Source organism: Rhinolophus sinicus, linkage group LG14, assembly GCF_036562045.2.
Source record: "Rhinolophus sinicus isolate RSC01 linkage group LG14, ASM3656204v1, whole genome shotgun sequence".
Classification (NCBI taxonomy): domain Eukaryota; kingdom Metazoa; phylum Chordata; class Mammalia; order Chiroptera; family Rhinolophidae; genus Rhinolophus; species Rhinolophus sinicus.
The window spans coordinates 3,810,871-3,834,649 of NC_133763.1; the positions used below are offsets into that span (position 1 = coordinate 3,810,871).

Genomic DNA, 23,779 nt, shown 5'->3' on the forward strand with positions numbered 1-23,779 from the left:
AGCTTCCCAGGCTTAGGATAGACTGCCATCCCTTAAGCGCTGCTAATTCTGGAAAACCACCTATAACCCACTAGAACCAGCCCAAGCAGATGGTGACTACAAGTCCCATGGTGCAAAACAGGAGCCCTGACCTATCTTGGCCATAGTTTCTCCTGGGAACTGTTTTCTGCTTTACCTGTCGGGCAAACGAGGTAGCGTAGCCTCCATTGCCCAAAGCGTGACTTATAAGAAATAAAGCTGGAGGGGAGAAAGTAGAATTCTTACCCCAAAACTAGGTTCAACCAGCTGCCAGGAGGCCCTGGCCCCACTGCTGTCAGCGCCTCCGGGGGCGGGGCCCGGGCCTGACGTCACTTCCGGGAGCGCACGCCCCGCCCCTCGCTCCACGGCGCGGGGATCAGCGCGCCGCAGCGCAGGCAGAGCCCGGCGGAGGCGGGAGCAGCTGCTTCGGGGGCGGAGGGTCACGTGAGGCCGCTCGGAGCCGTGGGTGGAGACGCAAAGCGGCGGTGCCGGAGGGTCGGGTTTAACCGTCCGGGGAGCGCGGCCGATCGGGATTGCGGAGCGGGCTGAGGTAGGGACGGGGCAGCGGGCGCTGAGCCGGGCGCCGCGCCGGGACACCTGCGCCCGGAGTCGGGCGGCGGCGGGCGGGCTCCCGCGGAGGGCACCGGGGCGCCGCACAGCCCGGCGGGCCAGCGCCGGCCACCGCCGCTCCGCCTCCGGGCGCTGGCCGGGTGGGACGGTCGCGGGGCTCGGGGATCCCGGCAGCGGGGCCGCCCACGCGCCGAGCCCAAGACGGTGGCCTGCTCGGCACCGATCGTGCTCTCCCGGTGGCGCTGCGCCGGGGGTCTGCGCTTCGCTCCCGCCACCTCTCCTCCCGCCCGCAGGCTGTGGCTCGGGCTCCGGCCGCCGCACCTGCCCGAGGGCGTCCGGCGTGGGCGCGCGGTGTCGGTCCTCGAGCATCTCCCTGCGGGAGCGAAAGCGCACAGGCGCTTCAGGAGCCCCCCGTTTTCTGGACGTTGGGGAGGCGCCCCCCCGTGCAGGCAGCGGCGGTTCTATGGATGTGCGTGTGTCCCCCCCCCCCCCCCCCCCCGGCCCTGCGGCCTCAGGTAGGCGCGTGGCAAAGGGCAGGGCCGTGGCCAGGCCTTGACAAGGCTGCGATCTCAAACTTTTATTTACTCCTTTTTGGGGAGGCCTTCAGGCGGAACCGAGGAGCGGTGAATCAGCAGCTCAAGTTTCTTGAATCTCTGAGGATGGGGAAGGTTGCCCAGAGTCACATGCCGAGTTAAAAATCTCATTTCAGCATCTTTGCAAGTGCGAGCAGCGCGTCTGCCTTTCTAGAGTTGTGGACATGTGTTTGCTTAGGAAGCCTTGTCGTGTGTGATTTCACTGGGCTGTAGTTACTCGTTTATTTAACAACTTAGCAGTGAGCCTTTCTTCTTTGTATTGTTATTAAATTCTGAAATAAACTAGTCTTTTTGACAATAGAGGTTGTTGAGTATGAGTTACAAAGATTTGCTAAGTACCCTCAGCTTACAGCGTAGCAGAATTAGTGAGTTTCTGGAAACTATGCAGAACATTTAAACTTTTAATCATTTAATCTTGTTGGATATAAGTGTAGTGTGCATTGGGTTATATTTGATTAATTTAATATGGCCAAATTTTTTTTCAATTTTGATCCTGGGTTTAATGAATTGTGACTTTAAGAACAGTTGGTATTTAGCTTATATAATAGCATCTAAGCTCATGGTTCACTGTCACTACTCTGGATAATTCTTTAGTTTCAGTAATTAAATCAAAAAAGATATTGTGAATAATTTTCCTCGTCCCTTCCTTCCTTTCCTCCCTGTACTGTATGTAGTACTGTCAGGACCATAAGCAGAAAATAAAGCTTCAGGAAGGTCTTTACCACTCTTCCTCTTTCCAACTCTTATGTAGATGAAATCAGGTTAAAATGAACATTACAGAAATCTCTTACAAAGAAATAAAGTGGGAGAGGGGAATGGATAACATATAAGTGTCAAGATAAAGGGTGTGGAGTAGTTCTGCTCTCTTTACCTTTCAAATGGGAGTCCTTAGAGACGATATTTTGCAGTTAAGCGAAGAGATTCAGGGTGTCTTTCATTCTAAATAAAATAACAGTGTCGCGAAATTAAAAGAGATGGACATGAACATTTTATTTTCTTTTGAATAATGTTCCAGATTAAAGACTAATCTTTCACTATGTTCTCCTCATTTTTAGATAGTGAATTCCTGAGAAGACAATAATGGATTGCGCATTAGTTACTCTCTAAGTGTTTGGATTCAGCAGTGTGCAGCTTTGTTGCAAAGGCCAAAAAAGATGGCAACTCCTTATGTCCCAGTTCCTATGCCCATAGGGAACTCTGCTTCCAGTTTTCCAACCAACAGAAACCAAAGAAGTTCTTCTTTTGGGAGTGTCTCAACAAGCTCAAACTCTTCCAAAGGCCAGTTGGAAGACTCAAATATGGGTAACTTGAAACAGACCAGTGTACCTGATCAAATGGATAGCACGTCATGTGACTGTAGCAGTCCCGTCGTTAGGACTAAATTTACAGGTACAGATTCTTCCATTGAGTATTCTACTACACCAAGGGAAAGTGAAGAACAAAATCCTGAAGCAGTGAATTTGGAAGATAGACCTTCTACACCTACCATTCTGGGTTATGAGGTGATGGAAGAACGCGCTAAATTTACTGTGAGTATTGACTTCTGTACACCAGGAGACAGTGAAAGATTGACTCACCTGTGTTCTAAACCTGTTAAGTTAATTAATGATGGCATGTACTTGTAATTTCTTGAAGATAGAATTCACATGATTTTTACACCTCTAAATTCTGTCATTGTAGTAAACTTTTTGTTTTTCTTAAATGAATTTTCACAAACCAGACACACCTATGAAACTAGCACAGACATTACTTAACCACCTCGCGTGCCCTTCTTCGGTCACACCCACTCGCCTGATAACCTACATTCGTTTTGCCTATTTTCATACTTCACATAAAGGGAATTGCAGAGTATGTACTCTGTTGGGAGGGGTCTCTTTTCTTCAGCATTATGTTTATAAGATTCATCCTTGACCTTGCATGTAATTGTAGGTAGCTCATTTTTATTGCTGATAGTATGCCTTTATGTAAATATACCACCATTTATTTATCCATTCTATTCTTGAAGAGCATTTGGATTATTTCCAGTTTGGGGCTCTCACAAATACTACTGTTATGAACCTTTTAGTACTTGTCACTCAGTAAACCCATGTACGCATTTCTGTGTGTTATCAGCCCTGGGGGTAAAATTGCTGAATCATATGCCCAGCTTTAAAAGACACTGACAAACAATGTCAGAGTGGTTGTACTAATTTATACCCCTTTAAGCATTGTGTGAGAGTTCCGGTTGCTCCACACCTTCCCAACATATGGTATTTATCCGTCTTTTTCACTTTGGCTATTCTAGTGGATAGAGTGATATCGCATTGTGATTTTAATTTGCATGTCTTAATGACTAATTATATTGAAGACCTTTATTTGCCATTTGGATATTCTCTTTTGTGAAGGATCTGTTCAAGACCTTTATTCATTTTTCTTCGGGGAAGCCTTTTCCAGTTTGATTTGTAGTTTTGTATACGTTGGGTGTAAGTCTTCTTTCAGAACATGTATTATCAGTATCATCTCACTCTCTGGTTTGCCTTTTTACTCCCTTAATGATACATTTGATAAACAAAAGTTCTTAATATAGTCCAACTGACTAACTTTTGATTTGATCAGAACTTTTTAAAATCTGCCTATTCCCACTAAAAACATGTTGTCCTATGTTCTAAAAGCAATTGTTGGACCTTTCATATTTAGATCTGTAAATTATAGAATTAATTTTTGTCCATGGTGTGAGGTAAGGGTCAAGACACATTTTTTTTTCTCCATATGGGATCAAGCGATCAGGTTTTTAATTGGAAAGACCTCTTTCTCCTCTGCATTTGCACGATTGCCTATGTCATAAATCAGATGACCATAAATGTATGAGTCTGTTTCTGTGTCCCATTTTTCCCTCCTTTACCACCAGTTCCACACCATCTTAATTATTCAAGCTTCACAGTAGGCCTTGATTATCTCGTGGCCTAAGTACTCTAGCTTTGTTGTTCTTCAGGATGGTCTGGGCTGTTCTTGGTCTTTTGCAATAGGGTTTTATCAAACCTATGGACTAATCTAGGGAGAACTGACATCTTTATAATACTGCGTCTTTGACTCTGTGAACCTGGTCCATTTACTTAAGTCTTTTACTTCTTTTAATAATGTTTTGTAGTTTTCAGGGCAGACGTCTTACATCTTTTGATTAGATTTATTTCTAGGTATGGATGTTCTCTGATGTTCTTATCTTTTTCTATTTGTTCTTTGCTAGTTTATGTATATTGGGCTTTTATATTTTTGTATCCAGGGACTTGGCTAAGTTCACTTATCAGTTGAAATAGTTTGTTCTTTCTCTTGGGTTCTTTAAAGTTTTATGTTTACATCAACGTTTCATACTGTAAATTTACAACAGTATAGAAGGACCTCCAAGAAAAAATTATTGAGATAATTTATTAAGAGACCATCTTTAGAGTTACATTATCACGACTAATGATGTATTGGGAGATCTCCATGAACCTGACTTTTTTTAGAGTGATTTTGGAAATTATAATAAACTGGTGGCTCATTTCCTTACAGTGACCTACTTACAAAGGAATGAGCATTCATCGAGGTGACGTGTGAAAATGCAAGTTCATAGGCAAATTTAAGGCAGTGGTATATAAATATGAAGTCTTTCGCAATATTATAGAAGAAGAAGTAAGCAACAGATCTGAGATTAATCGTATTCATTTATCCACTAATTTAACATATTTTCAGTACCTATTAGGTGCCAGGCACCATTACCTTTGTATCTCCTTTGTGACTACCGTGTTTCCCCGAAAATAAGACCTAGCTGGACTAATGTGTCTTTTAAAGCAAACATTAATATAAGACCCAGTATTATATTATATTATATTATATTATATTATATTATATTATATTATATTATATAAAACCTGGTCTTATAGTAAAATAAGACCAGGTCTTATTGTTGCTCTAAAAGACGCATTAGAGCTGATTGTCCAGCTAGGTCTTATTTTCAGGGAAACAGGGTATCAGGACTTCCTGGAGACTGAAGGGTATCCAAATAATCTTTCTCACTTTTATATGTTACAAAGATAAATTATTTGTGTTTCAGTGTCGTACTTCAAAGCTATAGGATTCATTGTTAATTCTTGTTGATTCTCCCCCTTAAAAGCTGAAAGAGATGTCTGTCAGAAAAATCCAGCGGTAAGGACGGTGTGTGGTGCCTAGGTAATGACTTGTCTCTAGAGCATCCAGTAGGACCATAATGTGAGCCACCAATGTGAGACATAGTCGTAATTTGAAATTTCCTAGTAGCCAGGTTAAAAGACAGTAAAAAGAAACAGATGAAATTATAATTAATAGCATTTTATTTAACATCACATATTTAAAATATGACCATTTCAGCATGACAAGAATAGAAAAATCATTTTAATGAAATATTTTTGCATCTTCTTTCATACTAAGTCTTTGAAATCTGGTGCATATGTTACAGTCACAACATATGTCCCCTTGGACTAGTCACAGGGCACATGTTCAGTCGCCACATGTGGCTGGAGTGCTTCTCTGCAGCTACAACGGAAAGTGACGGCACAGCAGACAGCAAGGGAAACAGCTACTCTTTTTAAGGGAGTTTCACTCATTCAACAGATGGTTATTATTCAGCTCTTTATATGTGCCATGTATTTAGTTTAGCCCAAAAACCTATACCAGAAAGTACCAGATTTTCTCTGAGATTCTGTTATAAATAGTACTTCTCATAATAAATTCTAAAATTGTACTTAAGAAAAGTAGAATCTGGTTTTTTCTTATCCTATGCATTTTAAAATATTGACTTGCTGCAACCAAGTTTTTCTATTCACTAGCCTAGATGATTGCGTATAATGATAGAAATGTAAACTTCTATCTAATGTGGGTAATTTTTAGCTTGTATTTTAGCCTTGAAGATTAAAACATCAAATTTATCGGAAAACTTTGCCTTGTAGTTATTGAGTTTAAAAATTAAACTGATTGTGTAGGACAAAAGTGGTTATTTTTCATAGCTTTTTCAAGGATGATTCTTTTATCAGTTTTAAAATATGTTGGCATAAAATATATTTTGGTAGCTGATGAGTTCATTTATTATTAGTGTGCACCATAAAAAGTATTTTGTCTCAAATTTGTCATAATCTTGTGTCTTAAGAAAGAAATCTTGCTTTTGGTGCCTGCATTGGTGATTTGTGCATTTGATGGTCTAGATGATTTCTGGTATTTTTTACGTAATAATTGTTATGCTCTAGATTATCAACTAAACGTTTTTAAAATATTTGACTTGAATTTTTAAATATATTTGCATATATATAGTTCTTTTTTCTTTTAACCCTCTTTCTATCCCCCACTCCCAACATAGGTTTATAAAATACTAGTAAAGAAAACCCCTGAAGAAAGCTGGGTAGTTTTCAGAAGATACACTGACTTCTCTAGGCTTAATAATAAAGTAAGTACTTTAATAAATCTACAACTGACTTTTCAATTTTGAATTATTATCTGTTCCTGACAGTTCTGCTGTTATACTTGTGTTTTTTCTTCCTTGTTAATTATTGGAGTGAAGTTGTTGCTACGGCCTAAGAAAATTCATTTTTATTTCACTTTACTAGCCTGAAGTCCCGTCTCTCCATATAACTTTCTTATTTTGGAAACAAAAAATTATTTGAAGTATCAAAATGTGAAATCCTTAAAATTATTAATGCAAATACGATTAAAACACAGCTGTGTATGATTTAGTGATTTCGATGGGCTCAGCTGGTTTGGCTGCTTCGGATCAAACACCGTCAAAGGAAGCCTTTGCCTGGACTGGGCTTATCTGGAGACTCGGGGCAGGAATCAGCTTTCCGGCTCCTTCAAGCTGATGGCACAGTTCACTGGCCTGTTGTTGTAAGACTGAGGTTCCAGTTTCCTTGCTGGTTGTCAGCCAGAGGCCCTTCTCAGTGCGGGGAGACCCTGCTCCAGTCCTTAATATCTTCTGAAGTTCCTGGGGTGGTTCCAATGTGCAGCCAAGGTTTAGAGTCACTGGTCCAGTAGGAGGGTCCCAAGCTAACATAAGCCCTGTTACACACCCACTAGAACGGCTAACATGAAAAAGACGGACCATGTCAAGTGTTGACAAGGCTATTTAGCAACTGTAACTCCTGTGTATACACACACCGCTGGGAGAAATCAAGCAATAAAACAATCAAGGTGTAAAAAGCGTAGCTAAATTTATTTACATTGTGATGAACGTCATTTAAAAATGAATTCATGATTTGAAAACCTGTCGCAAATTGTCTTTTCTAAAGATGTCCACAGCACTATTTTCAGTCCCCTGTGCTCTTCTAAAATTGACCATCAAGAGGTAGAATCGATTTTCCCTCCCCCTTTAACTTGGGTGAGCTTGTGACAACCAATACAGGACAAAGGAAAGGCTGCTTCCTGACTGGGCTACGTCATACAAAGTACACAGCTTCCTCCTGACTTTCCTGACATGCTTGCCTTTGAAGCCCAGCCCCTGTGCTGTGAGCAAGTCCACGGCTCTCCATGTTAGGCTTGTGGCTGAGACCCCAGCTCAGGTCTCCGACAACAGCCAGCACCTTCATCCACTGTGTGTATGAGGAAGCAGGAGGGAACTGCAGACGATTCCAGCTCCCACCTTCAGGTCTTCCAGCCGAGGTCCCGACTCCCTGTGGAGCAGGACAAGCCATCCTCACCTCACGCTGCCTTGTGTGAATTACTAACCCACAGAATCCATTGCCCAATAAATGGTTTTTTTGTATCACTGACCTTTGCGGTAACTTGTTACACACTTCTAGTCACTTGAACAGAATGTATAAAGGGAAATCTAACCCAGCTTGGCAGATTAGAAAAACCTTCCCTAAGGAAGTAAAATTGAAGCCAAACATGCAAAATGGATCATAAACCAAAATGTAAAAGCCAAAACTGCAAACGTCCAGGAAAAAAACATAAAAGAGTATCTTTGCAACCTTGGCGTGAGCAAAGATTTCTTAGATAGGATCTAAAAAAGCAGAACCCATAAAAGACAAAAATGGATGAAGTAGATAACATTAAAATTTGAAACATATGCTCTGTTAAAACTTAAAATGAAAAGTCAGGCCACAGTCTGGGAGAAAATATTTGTCATACATATATCTGACAAAGGTCTGATATCCAGAATATATAAAGAATTCTTGCAACTTAATAATAAAAAGACAACATGATTGTTTTTTAAAGTGGAGGGGTCAGAAGATTTGAATAGATAATTCATCAAAGAAGATACGCAGATCCAAATAAGCACATGAGAAGATATTTAATATCATTTGTCAGTGGAGAAATGCAATTTAAAGCCACGATGAAACACTACTACACACCCACTAGAATGGCTAACATTAAAAAGACGGACAATGCCAAGTGTTGACAAGGCTATGGAGCAACTGAAACTCCTATGTATACACAGCAGGGAGAAATCGAGACGTAAGACAAGCATGGCGTAAAAAGTTTAGCTAAATTTACTTCTTTTATTTTAAATTTATGTCTTGAATCAGAAGCTTATTTCTTGAATAATTTCACGTCGTCAGTCGGATAGATTTTGTCGAATTGGTATAATTGAGTTGAGCATTACGTATTCTTTTTTCTTCTTTTTCAGTTAAGAGAGATGTTTCCAGGCTTTCGATTAGCACTTCCACCAAAACGCTGGTTTAAAGATAATTACAATGCTGACTTTTTAGAAGATAGACAATTAGGATTACAAGCGTTTCTTCAAAATTTAGTAGCTCACAAGGACATTGCTCACTGGTACGTAATGAATTGAAATAAGAGGTTATAAATGTATTTCAACAACTCGTTTAAACCAAAGAATAAATCTCGGACCATAGTTACTCAAGGTGAACAAAAACAGGATAGGAGTATAATTACTGGTCCTCTCTAACAAAGCACAGCGTGGAATTTTCTTGCTTTTTTTCAGTAAGCACTTTATTTGGCGTTTGGTTTGCACTAACATTTTTTGAAAAGTCACCAAAGTTAAAAACTCAATGTATCATACTCAAACCACTGTAAGCTTGATTTTAGTATTTAAAATTGTAGCAGTCATTTAAACAAAGTAGCCCTTGTATTAGATTTTTGGGTAATATGACATTGTATAATTTTGAGAGTAATATTCTTTATAGTTTTTTCAAAGTAATGCAAGAATACGAAAATTGTGAAGTTGGGTTAATTTATGTAGAGGATAAAGTGAACATACCTCCTTTATCCAGAGGGTAAAAGGAGAGAAGAGATCTCTACAGATTTGTTGCTTCTGAATGTATTAGATTGGTGCAAAGGTAATTGCGGCTTTTGCAATTATTTTTAACCTGTTAAACCGTAATTTTGCACCAACCTAATATTTACAGGAAAATTGTTTATTAATACCAACTGGGTATCTAATTTTAGAATTTACATTATCAGATACATTAGAACTATTTTGAAAAAGTAGAAAGCAAGGCAGCAGGAACATATTGTACAGGTACCTATGTCTATGCTGTCTTTAGCAGCTTTTTTCACATGAGGATGGAGACCACCCCGTCTCAGTGTTTCTACCCGTTCTGTCGTCTGTGTTACGCATAACGCAACGCACATACTGTGCAGGGACAGCTCACTGCTTCTGTGTGCTCCCCAAGCCTGATGGCGCTGGTACCTCTGCCCACCGCCCTCATTCTCCCAGTGAGAGGAGCTGCAGACCCGTCAGACCCATTCTCTCAAGCCCACTTTCATCCCTGCTGTTGCCTCTCTGACAGCTCCTTGGGATGTCTCCAGTGCCCTCAAACCTGAAACAGACCCGAAACCTTGCTCTCTGGACTCGCGCCCCCCCCCCCCCCCCCCCAGCACTCAGCAATAGCATCTGCCCAGCACCTGAGAGTCGTCCTTGATGCTCCCTTCCCACCTTTATCCCTCGCTTTGCGTTTTAAATTCCACTCACATCTGTCCCCTTCTCTCCAGTCCTGCCGCCCCTGCCCCAGTATATGACCGATCTTTTAAAAATAATTGTGAAATGTAAACATACCTCTAAAAGAAAAACAGTAGGCAGAAGGTGAAGGTTCAGGGGATGAAGTAGTTTTGTAACAAGTTTGAAAATACAGTAAAACTTTTAAAGAAAATATTTTGAAGAGAATCGAAGGACGTGTTTAGGTTATAGGGCAAATTTACTCTGACAATAAAAACAGTGCTAAAGGATGCCGTGTGTGGGCTCCTTATCTTCAGGCCAGTTAAGTCAAACCCGACCCTAATCTTACGAGTTTCCCCAGACACACTGAAATGGTACTCTAGATGATACGTAAAGGGAATAAAAAGAGATAGAGCCTTTCCTTACCTTTAATTCCAGATTGTTGGATGTTCTCCTAGTCAGATACTTTTCTCTCCTATCCTGATGTTTTTCTTGCCTTCATTATCCTGGTCAAATGGAAGCAAAGTATTAAAGACTGAATGCAGAAGAGAACTGAGCGGGCTATACTGAACCTATCAATGAACAATTTTTAAAAAAAGAAAGAAAAAGTAAGACTTCTAAAAAAAATGACTTCCATTTAATCCATAGACCATTTAATAATAATGTAGACTCTTTGGAATTTATATTTGATTTGAATTCAGTTGATGCATTTATAAATCATACATTGATAATATATAGGAAATCACTGAGCCAGAACCATGACACACATAGGCAGTCAAGTGTTTATCAAATCTAAAGTTCTCTAGTCGGTGATTCTCAAGCAGGGGTAAGGGCTTCCTTTTTTGGAGGAAAAAAGTATCAGAATTTCTGAGAAAGAAATTGTTTTCTCAAACACGCTATCCCAGAGATTCTTGCGTTCCCCACTCGTGGGACGGCAATAGAGCTTGAGAGTATTGACTGCCTTCCTCTTCCAACTCAGTCCTGTTGAAACAGAAACAAAGTGAACCACTGAAAAAATGTTTTGTAAATCAAAGTTGTAAAGCCAGTTTTAAATTGCATTCTTACGCTACAGATTAAAGAAAGTAGGGCCTCAACTATATTGACAAAAACTATTGGAAAAAAAACCTCAGAACTATATTGAAAAAAACTTCGGGAATCCATTGGATTTCATTTGAGTAGAACTCGAGTGAACCATAGATCATAAGGGTTTTTAGGGAAGGAGAATGAAATGGAAAAGCCACTCCAAAAAAAGATCCCCAGCTGGATATGTTTCAACATCACTGTTGATCTTGGGCTAAGTTGCTGCTGTAACCAAAGGTATAAAAATGTTTCCCAGCGGCAGCATTCCACCAGAGTAATTTCTGAACATAAAGACGTTACTAAAGAATGAGGGGATCTGGGCATATACCTATAAGAAAATAATGCCTCACGTTGGGTTGTCGGACATAAAGTCCTAAAAGATACCCTTCCCTACGCTTCTTAGGACTTTCCTTTTCTGCCCGAAGAGCCATTATCTCAGTGTTTCATCCAAACTTTTAACTTCTCAATCTTAAGACTAACTTATTTCCTGTGAGTCATTTTTGCCAAATAGTTGGTTCTCCGATACAAATAATGGGTGGTTGGAAAGTATATCTAAGTGAAAAGAATGTGCGGTGTTCCTGTACTTCTCGTGTTATTAGACCAGCTGCAGTATTCTGGAGACTTTGATTAAAGATAGAAACACACAGGTGAATGTGGTCAGAGAGAAGTGGCCAGTATCCACCAGAAGGGAGAGAATCCAAATGAACCAAAATATAAGAGAATCGAAAGGTAGAAAAAGACACATAATTGCACCCAGAAGAGATCTAAGAGCTAGCTCTGCCACTTCCACTGTGTCACCTTGGGCCACTCGTCTTACCTCTCAGCGTTGGTATCATTTGTGAAATGGTGAAATAATGCCTATCCTCACCTCCCATGATTGTGGTGAAAATTAAAATAGCATGTGTGAAAGTCCTGGGTACTTTGAAAATGTTAGAAATGGTAGCAATGTGAGGTGGTGGATGTGTTAATTCGCTTGATTGTAGTTCCTGTTTCACAGTGTATGCATGCATCAAATCTAATTGTACATTTTAAGCGTACACATGTTTTAATTGTCCATTATACCCCAATAAAGCTGGGGGGAAAGGTGGGCCCCATGAATGCAGAGACCATGTAGGCTTTGACATGAAAAGAAAAAGAAGGAAAGAAAATGTTGACGTATTAGTATTGCTTCTTGGAGGCATAAGGTTAGAGAAAATACAACATTCTTGACATAGATTTAGGATTATCGTGTGAAAGAGCACTTTGATTTACCCAGAATAATCCCAGAAAGCAGAACAAAGACTCATGAACAAAAGCTGCAGGGAGAAAAGTCCCAGCTGAGTGAAGGAAATAACTTCCTAATTTTCAGTTGTTCAAACATAGGATGGTTTATTTGAAGAGGTGGAATATCCCCTGGTTTGGAGATGGTTAGGTGTCCTGTGGGCTGCACATGTAAAAGGGATCAAAGCATACCTGCTGTGCGTGGTTCCCTGACCTCCTTTCAGACCCTTCCATCTCTGTCATTCCGTGATTATGAATACTCGAGCTTGGGGTTTCCATCAATGTATCCCTTATTACCTGTATTGTCAAGATTATATAGTCCAGAAATTTGCTCCCCTTTGGGGTCTTCTGGATTTCTTTCTTAACACTGCTTCTCTTTATTAATTCATATTTTTCTTTTGGAAAGATTTCACTAAAAATCCCATTTTGCTCTTCATGGCCATCCCTTGTCATCGTCAGCCTATCTGGCCCGTTCTGAACCTCAAACCCCATCTCCTTTGCAGCGTGGGTCGACGTCCTTTCTGTGGTGCATTAAGAAATCACATTTCTATTCTTTTACACCTAAAAAAATTTAAGTCTCCATGTGTATGTTTTAACATTCACATGGAGTTGTCTCTCTGTCCAAAGCTGTTTTTAGAGAATGGAGTATTTTTGTAACAAGGGAGGTCAGTTTTCTACCTTCTTAACCCATTTCTGATCATTGCAACGTATAAACATAACAACACCATATTATTTCATTATTTTGAAATTAACAGTAATTCAGAAATGGGATACTCCGAATGTTTTCTCCCGAATTCTCTAAAGAAAATACTTAAGAAACATGATTGCAAGAAAAATCCTTAACTGGTTTCTGAGTAAATACTCTTCAGTGACTTTAGATGCACCTCTTAAAAAAGAAATCAGTATAAGTTAAAAATGGTATTTCTTCATAACAAAATAATGGCTTTTTTAGGCTATTTCAAACGAATGTTTCTTTGAAAGTGATAAAATATCTATTAACCATTTAGGTCTACCATTATCCTGAATTATGTTTTATGTCCTGTACTTTTTATGTAACATGAATTCACCATCTCTGTTTCTGTTCATAAGATCTTAGAAAACAGTTTAAATCTTTTTATCTTCTATATATTTTATGTTTATATTTGGTTACTTGTATAAAGCCATATAAACCAACTTGTTTATTTTGGTATATCAGCAACCAACTTGCTTAAAACACTGTGTAGTTTCAAAGTAACTTTTGCTTTTTGCTAACTTTTGTAAGCTTATTTGTACACTAGCTAATTTTTTTTTTTCCTTTGAAAAGCCTGGCAGTGAGAGAATTTCTTTGTCTGGACGACCCACCAGGTCCATTTGATAGCCTAGAAGAAAGCAGGGTGAGTGCTGTATTGTATATCACATGAAAAGAGGAACAAATAATTCAGTACAATAACTACATTGTTCCTTGAATGGAATAGCAAACAGCAAAATATTATCGTGTCAGACCATTGCAAGTTTTGCACAGAAAACTTTTAATATTTGAGTCAAAAGTTTCTTTCAATGAAATACAGGACCTAGTTCAGTGAAAAAATAAAAATTCATACATGCCATATAGTCAGTGAATGTCCAGCATTAAATCCTGCATTTTGTTCTCTTTATTTTCACTGTTTCCAAAAAAAAAGAGAGAGAGAGAGAATTATTTGGAAATTTATTTTACTACATTTAAAAGTACTATTTGTATGTTGCGTTTTCTTCCACCTAAGAATCAAAGTCAAGAACCTACAATTAAAATCAAATTTAAAACTTAACTTTCAGAGGTAGAAGTTATTATCTTGTTACCAATTCAGCTCAAGCTTGATGCTACTCAAATTACAGTAATTGACGTGTTAAAGTGGCCTATTTCTTGAAGCAATTGGCTAGATTCACAAAACAGATTTGGTAATAATAGATCAGCTAGGATTTTTTTGTAACTTTTTTCCCCAAATGCTTAATGGTGTTTAAATGGAACAGATTTAATTGGTAGGTTTGTAATGTTTTCAATTAAACTGAGTCACTTCTTTGTATTAGAGTGAATGCCATAGCTTTTTAAAAACAGCTTTATTGATGTAAAATTTTCATCTATAAAATTTGCTGTTTGCTGTTCCATTGTAAATGTACAATTTAATAATTTTTAGTAAATGTGCCACCATCACCATAACCCAGTTTTAGAAATTCCCGTCACCTCAAAAAAGAATTCCTGCAAGCCATTTTGCAGTCATTCTACACTCCCAGCCCCAGACAACTACTGGCCTGTTTTCAGGCTCTACAAATTCGCGTTTTCTGAATTTTCAGATGAACGGAATCATGCAGTGTATATACATGTATCTGTGTGTGTATGAAATCAGTATTCAATCAGTATACAGTATGTGTAACATGTACAGACTTTGCATATATGAAAATCGCGATCTTTGCACGTAGTTTCTTTCACTGAGCATCATGTTTCTGAGGGTCTCCCATTTCACAGCTCTGTCGATCGTCTGTACTTCTTACTGCTGAACGGTTTCCACTGTGTGTGCCTGCCACACTTTGTGTGCGCACTCCCTGGTTCAGAGACATTCACGGTGTTCCCGGTTCTGTGCTCTTAGAAACAACGCTGCCATGAGCAATCTCGTAGAAGGCTTTGTGTGGACATACGTTTTCATCTCTTGGGTTGATCGCCAGGAGTGGAATATTTGGTTCTACAGCAAATTATCTTTAACTTTTTTAAGGAACTCACAGATATTTTCTAACATGGCTATACCATTTTACATTCTTGCCAATAGTGTATGAAAGTTCCATTTTCTTCCCTGTCCTCACAAACATTTTTTTTTCTTCCATTTTTTCTAGGCTTTAAAAATTAGGGAGATTTTACGTTTAAAATTTACCTCCCAGCTCCTCTTCAAAGATTGGTAGAGCTGGCATCCCTGAGTGTCCCTTCCCCGAGGCTGCAGTTGGCTCAAGATGAGCTCAGTCTGCCCTTTTCAACTGCAAGCGCTCTCCAATCCCCACCCCCCCATCAGCCTAGGCTTGGCCTCCACCAGTTCTGTGCAGAGAGGAGGGGAAGCGGAGGCTGCCGAGGGAGGAGTGAGGGTGGATGGTGCTATGGAGGCCCTACAGCAGCAACCACAGCACTGATGCAGGCATGTCACACCTAGTGTCTCTCTGTCCTTGGGATGACAGCTGCTCTCGTGGCTGTGCACGGGTAATACTTCAGTATAGTTTTAACTGGCACTTCCCTAGTGGTTTTTTTGTGTTGACCACTTTTTCATGGGCGTTTTAGCCATTCGTTTTCTTTGATGAATTGTCCACTTAAGCATTTTGCCCATTTTTGCTGTTCATCTTACTGAGTTGTAAGAGCTCTTTATTTTTTATATGTGATTCATAAATATTTTCTCCCAGTCTATGAGTGCCTTTTGGTCTTACTGGTCTTTTGAAGTGCTAATGTTTTTAATTTTAATGAAGTTCATTTTATCACTTTTTTATGGCTTTTGCTTCTGGGTTGTATCAAAAGACCTCTTTGCCTATTACAAGGTCACAAAGGTTTTCACCTACATTCTTTGCTACAAGTCTTATAGTTTTAGCTCCTACATTCAGGTCTGTGATCCATCCTGAGCTAATTTTTGTTGTAAGATGTGAGGTAAAACTCTTAAGTTCCTATAGATATCTGATTGTCTCAGTACCCTTTATTGGATTTTGTTGCTCCTTTATCAAAAGTCAAATGAACATAAAAGGAAAGGTTTCTTTCTGGACTTTTTCTTCCATTTTCTTCCATTGACCTCGTTCCCTATCCTATGTCAATACCCACGGTGCTGTTTACTACAGCTCTCGCATGTTTAAGTGATGTGTCTTTCCCATCCTTTGCTTTCAGTCCGTTTGTGTCTTGCAGTCTCAGCTCTGTCTCTGGTACACAGCATATAGTTGGGTCTCGCTCTGTATTGTCAGCTATCTGCCCTGTACAGCTGCCATTTTGCAATTTGTTTTCTACCCATCACATCTGTTTTGGTCTTCTTCCTTCTTAATTGCTGTCATGTAAAATAAATATTTTTAGTATGCCATTTTGATTATTCTGTAGAAATTTTTACTTAGTTCTGTTTTTTCAGTGGTTGCTCTCGGTATTAAACTGTGCATATTATTAATACAGTCTACCTCAAATAATACTTAATTCCAGTAAATTATATGTTGGGCTTCAATATTATCTCCTTTTCCTCTCCCCTCCTTTGTGTTCTTATTGTTATATATTTTACATCCATATATGTTGTAAACATAACAACAAAGTATAGTAACTTTCTGTATACAGTCTTTTGTCTTTCAAAGAACTTAGGGGAAGAAATGAGAAGAACATTTTGTACATTCTTTTATATTTATCCATATAATGACTATTTCCAGCCCTCTCTTATTCCTTCCTTCGGATTGGAATTATCGTCTGGTATCACATCCTTTCTTGTAAGGCAGGTCTGCTGGCAACAAATTCTCAGTCTTTGTTTTTCTGAGAACATTCATCTGTGAAGCAGTTTTGTTGACAGACTTTTTCTTTGAGCATTTTGTGTCATTCTACTCTCTTCTGGACTCCATTGTTTCTGGTGACAGTCACATTCGCTTATAGTGTTGTTCCGATGTACGTGATGAGTCATTTCGTCCTTGCTACTTTCAAGATTGCTGTTTTCTTTGACTTTCAGCAGTTTAATTATGATATATTGAGGTGTGTATCTCTTTGTATTTATCATAATTTCGCTCATTGAACTTCTGGGATTTGGAACATATGCTCTATGTCAGACCTGGGAAGTTGTTGGCCATTATTTGTTCAAGTACTTTTTTGGTCTTTGTTTCTCACTCTCCTCCTTCTGGGGTTCCCAGACCTGTATGTTTGTACACTTTATATTGCACTACCTGTCTCTAAAGGTGCTTTTCATTTTTCTTCAATCATTTTTCTCTCTTCAGATTGAACATTTTCGGTGTTCTTCTGTCTTCAAGCTCACTGATCATTTTTCTGTCACCTCAAGTCTGCTGTTGAGCCCCTCTTGTTAATTTTTCATTTAAATTATTGTACTTTATAAAGCCTGAATTTCTGTTTTTTTGTTTTTGTTTTTGTTTTGATTTTTTGTCATTCTGTTTCTTTATTGAGATTTTCTATTTATTGAGTCTATACTGTGTTAATTACTATGGCTTTATAATCTTTGTCTCTGGCAGGGTAAGGGTTTCCTTCCTTGGTCTTCAAACTGTGTATTTGCTCTTCCACAGGAATTTTAGAATAAGCTTGTGAGTTTTATGAAAAATTCTATTGGAATTTTGTTTGGAATTATAATACATCTATTGATTAATTTTGAATAGCACTGTCTTTACAGTATTGAATCTTTTTATCAATAGATCTTTGCTTACTTAGGTCTATTTTTAAAGTCCTTCAATAGATGTTTAAATTTTCTTCCTTAAACTTCTAAGGAAAGCAGTAGGATCTATCTGTATGTTTTTATATCATAGTTGGTATTATATTCTAACTTATTACTGTTGTATTACTTATTTTTGTATATTTACTTTACATGTTATATCCTAGATGAAATCTCTCATTAATTTGTAGATGCTTTCGGATTTACCATTTCTATGTACTATTATTGAGCCAATTCAAATGGAATCAGTAGCCATGGTTTTTTAAAAAAGTATAATCATTTAGGAGTGGGCACCAATAGACTAAGGAGAATAGCAATAAAACAGTGGTTGTTAGTCATTTTTTTTTCATTCCCACTTCAGACACACTGGTGGTGGGTGGAGATTGAGAGAGCCAAGATATCAGGGACCTAAAAAGGTGGAGAATGAACTGTTCGGGTTGCAGCCATATTTTCTTGATTGTCCCTGTTCCTCGAGTCTTCCTTCAGTAATGCTCTAGAGAAAGACATTTTTATTAATTACTGCATGCGTCATTAAATGTATTCTTTTTCCACACGTGGCTTTGTTTGTTTTTAAGGCATTCTGTGAGACTTTAGAGGAGACAAACTACCGTTTTCAGAAAGAATTACTTGAAAAACAAAAAGAGGTGGAGTCACTGAAGAAGCTGCTCAGCGAGAAGCAACTTCACATAGACGCACTGGAGCGCAGGGTCAGGTGTGTGGTGCTTGCCCTTTAGGCTAATCCAGCTCTAATACTCTGGGCCACATGCCCTTTGTATTTGAATATGATTTAGGGAATTTCTAATTCTAAAAGTCACAGACTATCGGTGCACTTCCTTATAGATTGAGAAAATTGTCTTTTGATTATTTATTTAGGAGACTGAGCATTTGAAGTATAGGAAACACAGGGAAAATGAGCCTCTAGCTGTTCAACAAGATGAACATTATTCCTTTTAATCTATCTAAGTGGTATCTTTGTTTCTAGGCATTTATGCCAAATTGTCACATATGAAAGTTCTAGTTTGACTTCTCATCAGCATATACTGAATTGATGCTACAATCATTTTAAATTAATCGTAAGTGCTAATGTATCTGTGGGCTCCCAGAGTCACAATTTATCAGCCATATGACTGACTACGTTAAGACGTAATAGTGGAAGCCCAATGAGGTTACATGCAGGCACAGTAATAAATATATACACATATTAGTCAAGAAGATATTTAACAAGAAAATAACTTGTTGCTGGGATTCACTTTTAGAGCATTGTGTTTAGAACCTGAAGAATCACTGCACTTGTCAGGGACACAAGATGAACAGATCCTAAAGGTGGAGTCCTCTGCACTTGAACTTGACCAAGAAGTCTTGGATGAAGAATATAGGTATTTAATGTTTAGTTTATTACAACCTGTTCATCTGAATAATTGGAGGGAAATTGTTATACTGTGTTTCCCCGAAAATAAGACCCAGCCAGACAATCAGCTCTAATGCACCTTTTGGAGCAAAAATTAATGTAAGACCCGGTCTTATTTTACTATAATATAAGACCAGGTCTAATATAATATAAGACAGGGTCTTATATTAATTTTTGCTGCAAAAGACACATCAGAGCTGATTGTCCAGCTAGGTCTTATTTTCGGGGAAACGGTAATATTCTATAGAGTATTTTTATGAACTCACTTTTTATTTTATCATGAATCTGCTGTATCATATTCTAGGCTGTCTGTCCTGAAAACGAATCTCTGGCATCCAGGCTGTACATTTTCTTATTCCTTATTTTGGAACTATGTCTGAATTAACTGGGCTGTGACTCAATTAATTTTGTAAATCTTGACAAATTACTTTGATCTCCCAGTGTCACTCTTTCCATTCAAAATGTGGGATACTATAATAGCAACCACCCTGCCTACAATTAGGAATGACGAAAAATGGCATTTTTGAAAGCACGTAGAATTTTTTATTGCATATAAATCCAAGTTTTAATCATGAATACTTCAGTGGTAATAGTTAAGCTATAATTATGAGCACAAATTTTATGCTGGTAAAGGTAATTACCAACTAGATTTTTGTTGATAAATGATAGTTGGAAGAGCTGAAAGAGTTACAAACATCTCTCCAAAAGTGCCATCTGGCATGACAAGTTAAAAATACTAAATTTCTAATTGAATATTTAAATAGTTTTCCCATTAAATATTTAAATAGTCTTTACACGAGGTAAAAGATTTTTCAGAGGTGATAGCACTCATCCATTCTTGACACTGACGTGTTTCTCTATTTTTGCAGAGCTCATAACAAGTCATGTTTAAGTTTTGATCAACCTGAAAATTCAGTAGCAGAGATAGAAGTAGCAGAAGTGGCGTACAGAGCTGACGAAGACTAATGCATCGTAAGCAGTTCCCTCCATTTCTACGTTTCAGCTCATTTAGAGTACAAATATTTAAAAAGAAAAAAAAAAAAAACACTGAAGCATTTACAGAAAACAGCAAGAATGCACATGTATAAAGTTTACATAAAGAAAAGTTTTTTAAGTTATTGGAATAGGAAATATATTCACTGCTGCTTTAAATTGTCTTTTATTCAAGCTTTGTATTTACTACTGTGCATAAATTATTTTGGTGTTTTGCCAATATATTGCTCCACACTAATGTGTGTTTAAAGTACCAGTTATATTAGTCAAGTGGAAATTAATTGCATGTTACTATCTGGCTGATATGTACTTCTTCGTATCTCTTGACATGATATATTTTTAGTAATGGTTTGAATCAGTGGTAAAGATGAATTGAGTTTTAAATATTAACATGTCTACCATCTCTAAATAAAAATTGCTTATTTGGAATGTTCCTGCTATTCGAAAGAAGAAAACTTTCTAGTACCAAAGGAAAATGATTTGAAAGAACTGTAATAACATAGTTCAACGATAAAATAGCCTTGATTTTAAATGCTAATTCATTAATATCAAAATACTAGAAATGTCCCAGTTTATTTTCATTTTTTTTCCACATAATCTTCATCTTAAATCTCTACCTGTAGAATCAGTGAGTTTGCCTCTTTCAGAACACTACCTCTTTTTGCTAATCAAGGCATACTCTTTTGAAAATAGATTATAGATTCTAAGCAAACAGGGAGTTATACAAAAAAATAAATATAAGAAGCCATATATACTGCAAAGTTCCTAACGATGTTGACTCCTGGCATTGCATTTTTATGTCTGTATATGTAAATATGTTACTATTCTGTATTCTGGCTGATTTTCTTTTTAATATATTTAGCCAAGTGACGCACTTTATGGTAATTAAACTTTTTTGTGCCAAGTTTAATTGGTGAATTTCTTCAATAAGTAAAGTTGGGGAAAAGAATTGTGTTATGCCATCACTATTTCACTTTTTATGAAAGTCTCCTGGGGTCTGTAAGTCACCTTTACGTAGAAGGGTTTCCTTCAGCATTGCGCAGAGTTGTCGAAAGTGCCTTGTTTCATTTTTATAGTAGGAAGTTTTGCATATTGCTGTTAATAAACATTGTAATCGTGTTAATAGTTTGAAATCACGGTTGGTATATTGAACTCCGTGTACTTTCCAAAAACTGAGGGAACCTTGCTGGGGAAATAGATTAATGAGTATGTCAGTATCTTGATAAGCATATTAAGACATGGTGATTTAAAATTCTGCTGATATAGATGAACAGACCCAGTGCTTATTGTTAGCCTGTGACCTAAAAGGGAGACTGCTTTTTACCAAAGGACCAGAAATTTTAAAAGTCTTCATCAAAATGCATAAGCATGCTCTTAGAGTATTTGACACAGAGTGTATTAGAAATGTGTTCACTCTGCTGGGAACCAGAAAGAGTATAACAAACTGCTGTTTATTTCAAAATATTATTCTAGGCTTTACAAAGGTTTAAAAAGAACAATCATTTAAATTAATATCATTTTTAGGGGAATGAAACAAGAGAATCTGTGCTAAATTCCAGGTATTACAGTGCTATGTGTCTGTTTTAAAGTGAACCGTACACTTTCAAAATCTGCCCTTTCGGAAGATTGTATTTAAAGTTTTGGATGGGTGAAGAAAAACTCTTGTAAATTAGGCAAACCACTATTATTTATATTAGAATTTACTTTTTTACTTTTATAATGCATTTTATTCCCAGTATTGTATTCATGTAATAAATTATTTTTTCAGTACAACAGTCGCTGTGTTGTTCAGATGTTGAATACCGTTTTCCCCTCCAGTTTCTACGTTCTCCCTGTCCCTTACGGTTGTTGTAAAGGTAGTCACAGCACTTATAACCGCTGCATTTCACAGATGTGGAATGAGTTATTACGTTTACACTTTATATTACTGATCATTCTAAGTCTTGGGCAGTAGGTGCGATGCACTTCGTATGTAACCAATATTAATAAAGAAAAATGAATGTAACTGAAACAGGAAACTCTTTTGTGGGTAATCTTTTAACCTTTTAAAAATGAAGTTTATGTGTGGGTAGTCCAGCCGTAAAACTTAGCCTTTTAAAATGTGTTTTATGTGTTTACTATACTGACATTAGCCATTTAAAGCACACTTAGGTAGGAAACTGTGTTCCCGAGATAAATCATCTACGCTGTCTGCTTCAGCTGTCCAATAGTCCAAGGGAACAGTGGCCTTAGGTCTAAGAATAATTTGTCTGGTTTTGAAATGGATTTTGTAATTTACAGGGATAGAAGGGTCTTGGGGTTATGTTACAACAAGTTTGTATTCCCAATTAGGAAATAGAAGAATCTAAACTTTATCCTCTGGGAGGTTTTCAAAGAGCTACACATTCGAGCCACATTTTGTCTCTTCCTAGAATTACCTTTCCTGCGTCGCACTTTCCTTCTATGCTGTTGGCTTCGATTAGCAAAAACAGTCACCAAACCTTGTATTTTCAATACATGTGCTCTTAAGGCTGGTGGCCGCTACGTCACACGGTGTATGTACCCTTTCTGAGGACTGACGGAAGAAAATTCTCTTAGGTCTCAGTTCCGGAAAAACCTGTGGTTTTCCTAAACCGTTACTGATTTTTTTTTTTTTTTAATCTTAAAAAGACTCTGTTACTGTCTTTCTCTTTGTTTTGTTTTTTGGGCAATTCTAAGCCAAATTGTGGTTGACCTATAGCGCTTGCTATATGGAACCTTATGAGTTAACTGTTTTGTGTAGTAAACATGACTTCATTTTTCTATCTTATTTTCTCTTACGTCCAATCTTCTTCCCTATTTAGGTTCTTGTATTAACTAAAGTTCCAGATTTGCGTATTCTCGACTACATGAGGTGGGAACTTGTCTTAGCCTGTGCTAACGCTGCAGCAGAAGTGCCAGCGACTAACAAAGCTAACTGAGTCTTCCCTTGCGAAGGTGTCTTTACGATCAGTGCCTGTGGAATGAAAACTTAGAAATGCTAGTTTGTGGAGAGCCGTGGGTAGGCCCTTGGCTGGAGCACAGTAGTAATAAACTCAGATTCTGATTTTTCACCATAGCCTCAAATTAGAGCAGACCCCACTTGCCACTTCCCGTGTATCATTGACAGAAAAGTAGAGCAGCGTCATGACCTCCACCCAAAACGAACAACGATAGAAAATCCAGCCAATGTCGACTCAGTAGATGAAAGGTAGTGTTTTGTTATAATAGATGCAGATGAGAATAGGTGTGGCCTTGAAGTCCCTCATGTGACGTTTGCAGCCTAGCTCATTGCAATCAGAGGAAGTGGGGTGAGTGAGGTGGTGTGAAGCCCAGCTTGGGGTGACGAAGCCCATAACTGGAGGACCCTCTAGAGTTAGCTCACCCACCAGCCCAGCCTTCCAGTTCCCTGCACAGCCAACCTCATTCACTGACTAACCCAGCAGATATTTTGCAACCCTCTTCTTTGCCCCCAAACATAGGAATTGGATAAACTAAATACGGTCGACACTTGAACAACGTGGGGATTAGGGGCGCTGACCCCCACTCCGTGGAAAAGCCAATTACAACTTGTGACTCTACCGCCAGCCCTTTGCATCAGCGG

General features: G+C 38.3%; 1 protein-coding gene across 1 annotated transcript; it reads left to right on the forward strand.

The window, feature by feature from the left end:
* The first annotated feature begins 384 nt into the window (after positions 1-384).
* On the forward strand, positions 385-21,953 carry SNX16 (sorting nexin 16). Its single transcript, XM_019726292.2, has 8 exons — positions 385-568; positions 2,237-2,710; positions 6,526-6,612; positions 8,791-8,939; positions 13,706-13,775; positions 18,353-18,489; positions 19,034-19,153; positions 20,055-21,953. The coding sequence occupies exons 2-8, from the start codon at positions 2,336-2,338 to the stop codon at positions 20,149-20,151; spliced, it is 1,035 nt and encodes a 344-aa protein (XP_019581851.1). The 5' UTR covers positions 385-568; positions 2,237-2,335; the 3' UTR covers positions 20,152-21,953.
* Positions 21,954-23,779: the final 1,826 nt, after the last annotated feature.